We start from the raw sequence: 13,516 nt of genomic DNA, 5'->3' as shown, positions 1-13,516 counted from the left end.
TAATGACAAGTGTGTATGGGTTACCAGTGCTCACAGAAGGTAAACAGACTTGTAGAGGTGCTCCTCCAGATTAAAAGTGAGGGTAGCTCATGTTGCTAAAGAAAAAATAAATCATTTAATGACACTTGTTAAAGACAAGATAAGAAGCCAGTTACGGTGATTCATGCCTGTATTCCCAGCACTTTGGGAGGCTGAGGCGGGTGGATCACTTGTGGTCAGGAGTTCTAGACGGGCCCAACATGATGAAACCCTAACTCTACTAAAAATACCAAAAGTAGCTGGATGCTGTGGTGCATGCGTGTAGTCCCAGCTACTTGGGAGGCTGAGGCAGGAGAATCACTTAAACCTGGGAGGTGAAGGAGAATCACTTAAACCTGGGAGGTGAACCTAGGTGGTGAAGGTTGCAGTGAGACTAGATTGTGCCACTGCACTCCAGCCTGGGCGACAGAGTGAGACTGTCTCAAAAAAAAAAAAAAAAAAAAAGATAAGGAAAACTTTATTTCAGCGGGGATTATCGGGATAGGAATAAGGCCACTGCAGTGTGGTCTTGCAGTGGGGGAGACAGATTAGGCTCAATTCAGAATACAACATGGGCAAGTGGGAATTTATAGTCAAGGAGCAGGCTGGGGGTCAGAGGATGGAAAATCATTAAGAGGAAGCATAGTGGTGAGGGATGGGATTCTAGCAAACCTTACCTAACAAGATTCCTACTGAAGGCAGGCCAGGGTGATCAGACATCAGCTGGACAATGGGTGGAGAAGGAAGAAGCCAGTTAGATATCAAGGATGATCAAGTATGAAGAATGGGGAATCTCACTAAACCTACTTACCAAGATTCCTGCTAAAATTGGACAATGCAGAGACAAACACCAAAGTCCAAACGTCAAGGTTCTTTTGAAAAAAACTCAGTGGAGCCTGAATAGAGTTTGGTCATGGAGAGAAACTGTATCAGTGGTGAACCATGTGGGATGGGCTGTTTGAGGGTTTTATTCTCTCAGTTGAGTGTTGTATGATATTTGACTTGAGAGTCATGAATTCACACTCTGAGCCCTCATCCTGATTAGAAATACTGCTCTCACCTGTCTCCTCTATACTCTGCTGTCCTTGGCAAATGATATTTGTTTTATAACCAATATTATTTTTTCTGGGCGATATTTGAGTTCTCAACACTTTTTGTTAACACTTCTTTCCTGCTAACATCTTTGACCAATTAGAAAGATGAGCCAATACAGTATGTGTATTTGTTTTGACTGATAGAAATAACTTTTGCTTTGCAATTTTCATATACAACATTCTATTATCATAAATGTTTCCTCATCACTCCTGAGCCATAAGTGGAGATCTGACAGAGTGTTGTGGGAATAAAAGGCCATGGTTGGGAGTGGCCTTTCTGGCACGCTCCATCTAGTTATAAGGTCAACTGTTTTTTTTTCCCAGACAACCCAGCTCTCCAGTTATTAGTAGGATTCTACTTCAGACCAAGTAAATTGCCACACTTGAAACAAAAAATTAGGGGCAAGTATTAAAAGAGAAGGCCGAGGCAGGGAGTGAGAAGTCATAGCTTAGACCTCCAGCTAGGTACTGGCTAGTTACACCAACATAGAAGTTGGTCAAGTCCGCATAGAACAGATTCCCAACATCAGTAGCTAAAAGAAAAGGTAGGAATTAGAAAATATTTAAGTGGGGCACAAAAAAAAGGAGGCTGACACAGAGCAGGCAATCCTTAATTGCTATCATCTTTATGATTGAGATACCCAATGGGAACACATAGCAGTGGTAGTAACTCTTTGGGCTTCTAATCTTAAAGAATAAGTAGGTGTAAGCCACGTGCAGAAAATATCAGGGTGGCACAGGGTCAAAAAAGGGCATTCCCAGCCAAGAAACAATGGGGCAAAGTTAGAGCTGGAAGCAAGAGAGCACAGCTAGAGCACAGGGTGTGAGAAGGGCCACATTTACAGGGATACCAAAGGCAGGGGTTGGATTCTGAAGAGTCCTGTATGTCCTGATAATACGTGGGTATTTTATACTGAAGTCTGCGAATAGTTGCCGAATAAAAGGGGAAACATATTCACAAATTTGAGGCATTACTATAAAAAGACGGTTTAGGACAATGTAGTCATAGGATTCTGATTTTTTAATAATGAAACTTTTTTCTCAGGTAAACATCCATAAAGCCTCCTGCTCAGATAGTCAACAGCAGGCAGTTTGCAGTTTGCAGGTTCAGTGGTTATTTAGATGGAATATCCCCAAGAATTTCCATTCTCAGGGTTCTTTTATATAAAGTCAAAGACGCTCCTTCCTGTCTCTCTACTGACTTCATTATCTCCTCTGCAGGTAGCTGCTGATGGGATCTGGTTAACTGTGACTTGCGGTGGTATCTGTATTTTGAGATACGTCCCATCAATACCTAATTTATTGAGAGTTTTTAGCATGAAGAGTTGTTGAATTTTGTCAAAGGCCTTTTCTGCATCTATTGAGATAATCATGTGGTTTTTGTCTTTGGTTCTGTTTATATGCTGGATTACATTTATTGATTTGCGTATATTGAACCAGCCTTGCATCCCAGGGATGAAGCCCACTTGATCATGGTGGATAAGCTTTTTGATGTGCTGCTGGATTCGGTTTGCCAGTATTTTATTGAGGATTTTTGCATCAATGTTCATCAAGGATATTGGTCTAAAATTCTCTTTTTTGGTTGTGTCTCTGCCCGGCTTTGGTATCAGGATGATGCTGGCCTCATAAAATGAGTTAGGGAGGATTCCCTCTTTTTCTATTGATTGGAATAGTTTCAGAAGGAATGGTACCAGCTCCTCCTTGTACCTCTGGTAGAATTCGGCTGTGAATCCATCTGGTCCTGGACTCTTTTTGGTTGGTAAGCTATTGATTATTGCCACAATTTCAGCTCCTGTTATTGGTCTATTCAGAGATTCAACTTCTTCCTGGTTTAGTCTTGGGAGAGTGTATGTGTCGAGGAATTTATCCATTTCTTCTAGATTTTCTAGTTTATTTGCATAGAGGTGTTTGTAGTATTCTCTGATGGTAGTTTGTATTTCTGTGGGATCGCAAAAAACCCTTCAAAAAATTAATGAATCCAGGAGCTGGTTTTTTGAAAGGATCAACAAAATTGATAGACTGCTAGCAAGACTAATAAAGAAAAAAGAGAGAAGAATCAAATAGACGCAATAAAAAATAATAAAGGGATATGATTAGATTTTTAACTAGCTAAATTGTCCTTAGTTTTGCTTGAAATGACAGTGAAGCGTGTATTTTCTGGTTATGTGCGTTTGTGCTGCTGAAGGTAGATTTTCAGGTCAAAGTTTTTGGAACTTGGTCCAGTCTCTCACTTTGCTTGTTTTAACACCCTCTAACTTCTTATAGGTGCAAATTTAAGGTGCCCAAATGGGCCCCCAAGAGAGAAAATATTTGCAGGAGGGGTTTGTGAATAAACTCTGCTCTCTCAGGCTGCTGGAACTGGCCTCACTAGTGAGCAAGAAGCCTTCCAGGTTTTCTGACTCTAGCCTCTTTGTAACTACATTTTTTTGGTAAAAATGAAAAATGATCAGTAAATGCAGTCTTTTACATTTCATTATTCTACCTATGTAATAGGGATATTGTGAGGGTTAAATGAGATATGAGGACCTTTCGTATATTAAGAAATAATAAGATGACTTTTTTCTACTGCATTTTCTATGCACAGATTTAGTTATCTTTGTGTTCTCCTAAGAGAGAGCTAAAGAACAGAAAGTCTTGTAGTGAATTTTATTGCTTGCTGCTTTTTTTAAAGGAAGCATTATTTCCCTGCAGAGCTTAAGATTATCAGTGGAGAACTTTTGGTCTAACCTGTTTAAATCTTGTGAGCTCATTAACTGCTTTCATTTACTTCAATTCTAGAAGAAAGAGGGTTGAAGACTGTATATTTGCATCTGATAATCAATATAGTTATTTCAAATGAGAGTCATGTTTATTTACAAAAACATTAATATTGGCATGTATTGGCACCTAGATTTTATTTACACTTTATCTTCATAAGCACATTAAAAGGCTGCCCGACTTTTTGATGTGGCCTGTGAATATTGAGTACTGAAAAGCCATGGGTGTTCTTCCAATTTTAGAAACTCATTTTGGAGATAGATCAGAGAATAATTTCAAGTGTATAATTTCCTCAAGTGAAATGAGGCATCCTGACATGGCTTCAAATAGATTCCAGGAAATGTAGGGGATTTGTGATTTTTCTCTGATAAAGGTAGTGTTATTATTTACAGCTAATAGTTGACCAGAATTTTAATATTGTAGCAAATAAAGTAGGTTAGCCAACATGTCTCATTCATACCTTTGAATTATCTGAAGTTATTAACATAGGGCTAACCTAGCTTTATTTAGGAAGAAAACATTTTTAAGTAAAATTAATTCAGTGTTTTATTTTGAGAAAAGCAAATAAGTACACTTCAGTTCTTTCCTATTCTGAATAAAATACTCTTTGTGAAATGAAATGCAGTTTTGAATTTTATCATTTGTCTCCTCTTTTTACTCTACAGAAATGTTTGTTTATGCAGCTAAATATCTATAAATAGTATAATAAATACATATAAACACATCTATGTTTTTTATCTAGACTTAATGTCTTACTTTTCAAGACAAGTTTACACTGAAAAATGTAAACCTTATGCATAATTATTTGACTGGCTCAAAATATGCTCAGGGTTATGTTCAGGTTGAATTACTTCAATAAGAGTGATTCAGAACAGACAGAAAACCCTGGAGCTATTTCAATGAAGAATTTACAGAGTGACTGAGGAGGTCAATCATCTCATACAGACAAATCTGGAAAAATACTGACTATCTCTCAAGAAGAGAACTATTCTTTGGAAAGTTGGTTCTTAACTTAAGTACTTGTGAAAATGATTCACTGATATTCAGCATGACACCTGTGTTAGGCAATTCTTCCATTGCTAGAAATAAATACTTGAGACTGGGTAATTTATAAGAAAATAAGTTTAATTGGCTTATGGTTCTACAGGCTGTACAGGAAAGGCAAATGATAATGGCATCTGCCCCTGGGAAGGCCTCAAGGAGCTTTGACGCATGGCAAAAAGCAAAGCGGCAGCAGGCACATCACATGGCCAAAGCAGGAACAGGAGAGAGAGATGGGGGGTGGTGCTACACGCTTTTAAAGAAACAGATCTTGGGAGAACTCCGTTATCACCAAGAGGATGGCCATTCATGAGGAAACTACCCCCAAGATCTAAACACCTCCCACCAGGCCCTACTTCCAACACTGTGGATTACATTTCAACATGAGATTTGGGTGGGGACAAATCTGCTAATTATATCAACGCCTGTCTGCTGCAAGTTTCTACATGCCTAAAGAGTCAGCAAAGAAATATTTAATTGCATGTACTATAGAGAAATTTGTGCTTTTACTTATATAATTATACTCTGTGTCTTTTAAAATTGAATTTATTAAAGGATATAGGGCAGCATACAACAAAAATACAGTAAATTAATAATAAAATATAAACAGAATTGGAAAGTCAAGGTTAAAGGAAAGAGTAAGCAGAGGTGCTTAACATGAAGACAGACAGTTACTGTGGTTGAGTGTCCTTTTTGCCTCTCAGCTTTCTGACAGCCCAGGTGAAAAGGAGGTACAATCATCACCATAATTCTAATGTTAGGAGAGCAAACATTCTCTCTTATTGAAGTAATTCAACCTCAAAGGGAGCAAAATTCTAAATATTTTATCAAGTGGGATTTTATATCTACTACTTTATCGAGAAAAAATATCTTCAATATCATTTTTCACAAATTTTACAGAGCAGTTTCTTATGGTGTTTTCTAATACATATCATTAAGTACACCTTGGTGGAAAATAATATGCAAGGGCATAAGTTAATATATTGCAAGTTGGCACATTTTGGTGACCTGGTTTGATGGATGGACATAAAGTACTGAGATGTCAACTGATTTCATTTCTTTTAGATAATCTGTAGTTGACACCTCTTTTGGAGAGACTCTTGATAGAGAAGCATAAAATATAGTTTAATGAATTCTGATGACAAATTTAAGGACTGACGTTCTGCCTTGTTTGAGGAGTTACCTGGATGCTTTTTAAACAAAATGAGGAAATGATCACCTGATATTTTGCTATATAAATGGAGGAGTCTAACTAGGTAGGACCTTTGCTTGGAACAAAGCATACTTGCCTACCTGAGTGTGAAGATAATCTTAAGGGACCAGTGATCTGGAAGGACACCAAGTCCCAACTATGTGACGTGTCAATACAATTGCATGTCTACATTTCTGGGCAACCGAAAAAGCTGTTTTGTCATTGGAATCCAAAGTCATTTTCAATAACCTTGATTGTCTTAATATTTCATTGCATTTTATAGTTTTTTAAGTTACAAATCAATGTCATTTTCAAAGAAACATCGACAGAATCAACACAGTCTAGAAAAGGATCAACAGAATGATTAAGTGTACGTATTTGGAAAACTTGAAAACTAGGACTATTTAGCCTGGAGAGGAGAATAATTAAAGAGAAAGGGATAATTGATTCTTCAGCTATGACTGTCTCCCTTATGGAAAAGGGAAGGGTTAAGAGCAGACTAAGAACCAGTGCATCCTTACAAAGAGGGCAGTTTCCAACAAGGGAGTGCTTGTTAAAAATTAGTGTTGTTCCGGTGTGGACAGGGCTGTCTAGTGAGTCGGGGAGTCCCTCTCATTAGAACTGCAATTTCATTCATTGTTTTTTTATTCCCCTGTGAGTCATACTTTCTTGTTTCTTTGCATGTCTTATAACTGTTTTTCTTTAAGAGAACAGGACATTTTAAATAATATAATGTGACAGCTCTGAAAATCAGATTTTTCCACCTCTCCAGCATTTGCTGTGTTTATTTATTGGTTCAATGGCATTTTCTAAACTAATTCTGTAAAGGCTGTATTCTTTGTCACATGTGGTCATTGAAGTTTCTGCTCGGTTAGCTTAGTGGTCAGTTAATGAATGGACAGAGATTTCCTTAGATGCCTAGAACCAGTGAGTCTCCCGGCCTTTACCAAGGGTGCACAGAGCTTCAAGGTCAGCCAGAGGAGAGATCTTAGGATCTTTGCAGGTCTTTCCTGGGACTATGCACAGCCCCTGAACCTAAGCACAGCCCTATTCATGTGTGTAATTTTCAAGATCCCCACGAATATGTCAGAGCTTTGTCAAGCCCCCATGTGCACAACTGTTACCAACTGCCTCAGGCAGCTTCAGAGATCAGTAGTTACCTCTAACTGTCGTTGGCAACCTCCTGGGGAGGGAGGGACCAGAGGCTGTTCCCTAGTCGAGCTTCAAGTTCAGGTCAAATAAAGACATCCTCCTGCGTGGGGTCTTCCAGGCCAGACCAGCCATATAGTAACAATCCTCCAGGAAAGGCGCCTTGAAGGAGCTGCAACCCCATTCTGCGCCCTCTGGTGGCAGCTAGGCTGCCAATTCTCACCAGGATTGCAGGCTCTTGGCTTTCCAGGCTACTGAGGGGAGCAGGGATGGGAATAGGGTAAATGAAAATTCCATAGCACTTGCTGTTCCTAATGAGATTCGGCGGCTTTTCGTGAATAAACACTCCTCAGATTGCCGCAGACTTTGGTTAATTTCCAGAATTCTAGAAAAATTGAGGCTAACAGGTTTTTTGCCAGTGTTTTCATTGATTACATGAGTAGAGATTCTTTGGAGGTCCTTCCCATACCGGTTTTGCTATGTCACTCTACAAGTGCTTTTTTGCCATGTTTTTAAAAGATAACAAGTTGAATTCATGACTTCCAAGGACCCCTCCCATTCTAGGGTGTTCAGTATTAATAGGTCTCATTCCCCAACCATCCTAGGTGATAGAATTTACTGTACCATTTTAAAAATAAATGTGATTGTTTAAGATAAACTGAAATAGACTTTAAACAGTGCCAAGATATGAAACATAATAAACTGTACTTAATTATCAACCTCTGCCTTATTTTATTCACAGATTTGAAAAGGAAACATTACTTTTCTGGCACAGTTTCTTAGCTTAAAATGAATTAGTCTAAAGAGGTAGGAGATCTTAAGCCAATATAGATACAATTTAAGCCCCAGAGACTATTGAAAGGGTAAAAATCAAGTAATTGACTGACAGCATTTCACAGAGTTGAATCATCAGCGTACACATTTATTGAATGGTTTACTTTTTTGAATAACTAATACATTGTTATTAACTATAGTCACCACTTTGTATTGTAGACCTCTTGAACTTATTCCTCCTAACTGAAATTTTGTATCCTTGAATGGTTTACCTCTAAATCTTTTTTTTTTTTTTTTTTCTGAGACAGGGTCTCCCTCTGTTGCCCAGGCTGGAGTCCAGTGGGGCGATCTTAGCTCACTGCAACCTCTGCCTCCCGGGTTCAAGCAATTCTCATGTCTCAGCCTCCCGAGTAGCTGGGATTTCAGGCATGCACCACCATGCCCAGCTAATTTTTGTATTTTTAGTAGAGACAGTGTTTCACCGTGATGGCCAGACTGGTCTCGAACTCTAAACCTCAAGTGATCTGCCCGCCTTGGCCTCCCAATGTGCTGGGATTACAGGCATGAGCCCCCATGCCCAGCCAGTTTACCTCTAATTCTGAAATCTATTATAATTATTATTACTAAAATATTAATATATTCATGCTAATTCTTCATTCACTAAAAATCCATTTTTGTACTAAGTACTGAGCACATAGGTAAGGAATCAGCTAAACATGATCCAAGGCTGTTTTATATCAATTTCTTCAAAGATAGATGTCAGAAAATAGTGCCACATTATTTGGTAATGATGTTAAATGAAGTTGCCATGCAAATTAATTTTCCAGATGTCTGAAGCCAAACCTTTTTAACTTAACAAATTTTGAGATGACTCTTCCCAAAATATGTAAAATATTTCTCTGCTTCATCAGGAAGCTAATGATCTAATGTCTCCAGAGCAAGTAATCATTTTGGACAGTTATCTCATTGTCCTGTAAAACAGTGGCAGCCACCTTGCTCTTGTAGGGTAGAGCTGTGCCGAGGTACTCATTGGTGACATATTGCTGTGCTTCTGGTGTTTTCATACTCTTTCATGAAGTGTTGTGCCTTGTACTTTTCCATTAATATCTGCTAATCATAGATTTTCCATCTATTTTTAATTTGATCTTTCTACTTTCTAACCTGTGAACTGACATATCAGACAAGAGATTGTACCATTGGGTTCTTAACATGTATGAGGTACTATTCTAAGTGTTAAAATGTGTCTGTGCATTTAATCCTCTCAACATCTCAGACAGGTAAGCACTATTATCATCTATGTTTGTAAACAAGAAAACTGAAGCACAGAGAGATTAAGTAACTTGCCCCAAATCACATAGCAGTTCATGATCTTAACCATTATACTATACTGTTGAAGTGGCATCGTTCATCTGGGGTAATACCCAAGGTTAGTTGTCTCAGGCCAAGGAAATCAAGGATGTGAACACACAAGGAGTGAGGTTAAGAGTGAAGGTTTAATAGGTGCAAGAAAGAGAAGAGCTCTCTCCTGCAGAGAGGGTTCCCGAGTGGGTTTTCTGGTCCACAGCAAAATGCAATGGGTTTTAAAGATGAGCTTGAGGAGGCAGAGTCTGATTTACACAGGGCACGAAAGATTCGTCGGACCAGGTGTACCATTCGCATAGTGCATGAAAATCTGGCCACCCCCACCCTAATCTTTTATTATGCAGATGGTCCTCTACTTGGCTGGCACCATACTACCTGTTTCTTTACTATATACACAAAGACAAGGGACGATGGAGCCTCCATGTTGAACATACCTGGCTCCCAGGTAGCCCTTTTTTATTGGCACAGCTGCTGGTATTCACCTGTGCAAGCTTCCAGCTCACTTGTTTGTGTCTACAGCTTGATTTTTCAGGCAGTTCTTTTAATGATTTTGGAGCTGCTTTTCGTTAAAAGGGAAATTCCACTGAGGACTCTTTTACCTTCACTATCTGCCTAAATAATTTATATCTCCTGTATCACTGTGTCATATAAAGATGCTTATTAAAATGACACATAAACCTAAGAGTGAATGAGCTCTCATAGAATACTGGAGTGGAACTCTTTGAAAAATACTTAAATTTTGGTGAGTTGTCTTTGTGATGTCTGTGTTAGTTTCCCACAGAATGTATGTGCATGTCTGTGTTTGTGCAAATTTCTTGTGTTTGTATCAAATAGGTTAAGGTGGCCAGAGAAGCGACTTTACCAAACCAGTGTTAAGTATTATTAAATCATAAACATTGTGTGCCGGATCTGGCCTAATGCCTTTTTATGTGTTTGAAGTTTCACTGGAACCCAGCCACATTCATTCATTCACTTACCGTCTATGGCTGCTTTCTTGTGACAGTGGCAGGGATGAGTAGTTGCCATAGAGACCATATGGCCCACAGATCCCAAAATATTTACTATCTGGCTCTCTAAAAAAAGAAAACAAGTTTGTCAACCCCTGCTTTAGATATTGGGTTTTATGTCAGTGGGTCTCAATTTCAGGTTTTGAGAAAGACAAAAGAAGGGGTTGGCTCATCGGAATCAACTGGACAGGCTTTTCAAAAGCTACACACTTCCCTCTCTCCTTCTTCTCATCAGCTTTCCCTGAGGAGAACCACTGTCTTAAACTTTATGATCCAAATAGTCTGATTTCATTAACTGATACAGATTTTTTGCTTTCATTAACTATTTTTGGCCTTCTGTAACATATCTAAAGTAATGTTGACCATGTATTTCTTTTACAGGGTTGTGGGAAGAAAATGTATTCCTTTTTGAGAGGAACCAAACAACTGCAGGTGCTGAGGTTTCTGGGAATCTCCATTGGGGTGACACAAATCCTGGCCATGATTCTCACCATTACTCTGCTCTGGGCTCTGTATTATGATAGAAGGGAGCCTGGGACAGACCAAATGATGTCCTTGAAAAATGACAACTCTCAGCACCTGTCATGTCCCTCAGTAGAACTGTTGAAACCAAGCCTGTCAAGAATCTTTGAACACACATCCATGGCAAACAGCTTTAATACACACTTTGAGATGGAGGAGTTATAAAAAGAAATGTCACAGAAGAAAACCACAAACTTGTTTTATTGGACTTGTGAATTTTTGAGTACACTATGTGTTTCAGAAATATGTAGAAATAAAAATGTTGCCATAAAATAACACCTAAGCATATACTATTCTATGCTTTAAAATGAGGAGGGAAAAGTTTCATGTCATAAATCACCACCTGGACAATAACTGATGCACTTAAAATGCTGAAGACAGATGTCATATCCACTATGTAGCCTGTGTATGACTTTTACTGAACACAGTTATGTTTTGAGGCAGCATGGTTTGATTAGCATTTCCGCATCCATGCAAATGAGTCACATATGGTGGGACTGGAGCTATAGTAAAGGTTGATTTACTTCTACCAACTAGTATATAAAGTACTAATTAAATGCTAACATAGGAAGTTAGAAAATACTAATAACTTTTATTACTCAGTAATCTATTCTTTTGATGCTAAATAAATTATATATCAGAAAACTTTCAATATTGGTGACTACCTAAATGTGATTTTTGCTGGTTACTAAAATATTCTTACCACTTAAAAGAGCAAGCTAACACATTGTCTTAAACTGATCAGGGATCTATTTGTATATAAGTCTGTGTTAAATCTGTATAATTCAGTCGATTTCAGTTCTGATAATGTTAAGAATAACCATTATGAAAAGGAAAATTTGTCCTGTATAGCATCATTATTTTTAGCCTTTCCTGTTAATAGAGCTTTAATATTCTGTCCTGGGCTTATATTACACATATAACTGTTAATTTAAATACTTAACCACTAATTTTGAAAATTATCAGTGTGATACATAGGAATCATTATTCAGAATGTAGTCTGGTCTTTAGGAAGTATTAACAAGAAAATTTGCACATAACTTAGTTGATTCAGAAAGGACTTGTGTGCTGTTTTTCTCCCAAATGAAGACTCTTTTTGACACTAAACACTTTTTAAAAAGCTTATCTTTGCCTTCTCCAAACAAAAAGCAATAGTCTCCAAGTCAATATAAATTCTACAGAAAATAGTGTTTTCTCCAGAAAAATGCTTGTGAGAATCATTAAAACATGTGACAATTTAGAGATTCTTTGTTTTATTTCACTGATTAATATACTGTGGCAAATTACACAGATTATTAAATTTTTTTACAAGAGTATAGTATATTTATTTGAAATGGGAAAAGTGCATTTTACTGTATTTTGTGTATTTTGTTTATTTCTCAGAATATGGAAAGAAAATTAAAATGTGTCAATAAATATTTTCTAGAGAGTAGTGATTTGTCTCTGCCTACTTTTTAATACATTACAAGCACTTATGCCACTTGAGAAGATTATTAAGGGGAGAAAAACATGAGAAAGAATGATTGCATAAAGTATTAATATTGATTTCCAAACTCCGGAATGGACCTATAAGAATATGTATTTTCACTGAGAGGAGTCAAAAAGATGCCCATTTTTCACTTTTGTGTTTTACCTAAATGTTAAATAATATACTTGTTTGAGATAATATAAAAATATGCCCATTTGTGTTATCTTTTCAATGTTTGCATATCACAGTTTTATAACTATTATTAATTTTTAAGGGACTATGAGTCTCAGTTAATTTCAAATTCTCTTCAAATGAGTCAAGGAATACAATCCTTGAAATTGACTGCCATGTTTAAAATATTCCATAGATTTTAATGAAAACTGAGTACATTACTTGTTCAATCAGAGCCAAAAGCATCCCTTTTAATAACTTCCTCAATACCCCAAATCCCTGTAATTTCACCTAAAATACCCACATAACTGAGATAGCTATCTATGAGTTTTTTTGAATTATTTGTATAATGGTCAGATTTAGCTGCTTCTTTTTTTGATATGTCTTACAGTCACGGCAAGAGCAAGCATATAATGTGTTGGGCTCAGTAAAATAAAAAGTCCTCAAATTATAAAAGTTGCTTTCTACATTTTTAGACCTCAGATATTTTGATGTATTACCTGATGTACTACCCTCTAGAATGGTCAACATAAATTTAGACAATCATTTTATATATAATACACTTGCTTAATGGGAATGAATGACATTTATAGCAGTAGCCCACAAAGCCTCTTATGGTAGCAGTGCACCTGGAATAATAAAACTGCAAGGGAGTTAAAAAAGTATATTTAATGCAGTAGAGCTGAGGGAGTTCACTGTTTGGGTACATTGCAAACAAAACTGTTAACTGTTTCTTTGGGAATTTTTAAAAGCTTTCTTTAGTTAAAAAAAAAAAAATCACCATTTTTTAAAAGTAGAAATTTAAGAAGATTATTTTTAGACTGGTTAACAGTCCATTCAAAGTGCTCTGGAGACTCAGAGATGGCAACAAGAGATGATGTCTGTCCTTAAACACTGTAGAATCTGGGTTAGAGACACTTGTGCTAACCACAAGAAAAATAAATAAGGGAATATGCAGTGA

General features: G+C 37.3%; 1 protein-coding gene across 1 annotated transcript in view; it reads left to right on the top strand.

Moving 5' to 3' along the window:
* TSPAN12 (tetraspanin 12) overlaps positions 1 to 12,347 on the top strand; it is a 68,994-nt gene extending 56,647 nt beyond the window's left edge. Inside the window, 1 exon segment of the mRNA NM_001134021.1 lies at positions 10,776 to 12,347. Within this exon segment, the coding sequence (NP_001127493.1) occupies positions 10,776 to 11,081 (306 nt within the window). The 3' untranslated portion in view covers positions 11,082 to 12,347.
* The last annotated feature ends 1,169 nt before the right edge of the window (positions 12,348 to 13,516 follow it).

This window comes from Pongo abelii, chromosome 6 (genome assembly GCF_028885655.2).
Source record: "Pongo abelii isolate AG06213 chromosome 6, NHGRI_mPonAbe1-v2.0_pri, whole genome shotgun sequence".
Classification (NCBI taxonomy): domain Eukaryota; kingdom Metazoa; phylum Chordata; class Mammalia; order Primates; family Hominidae; genus Pongo; species Pongo abelii.
This window is presented reverse-complemented; position numbering and strand designations above follow the sequence as displayed.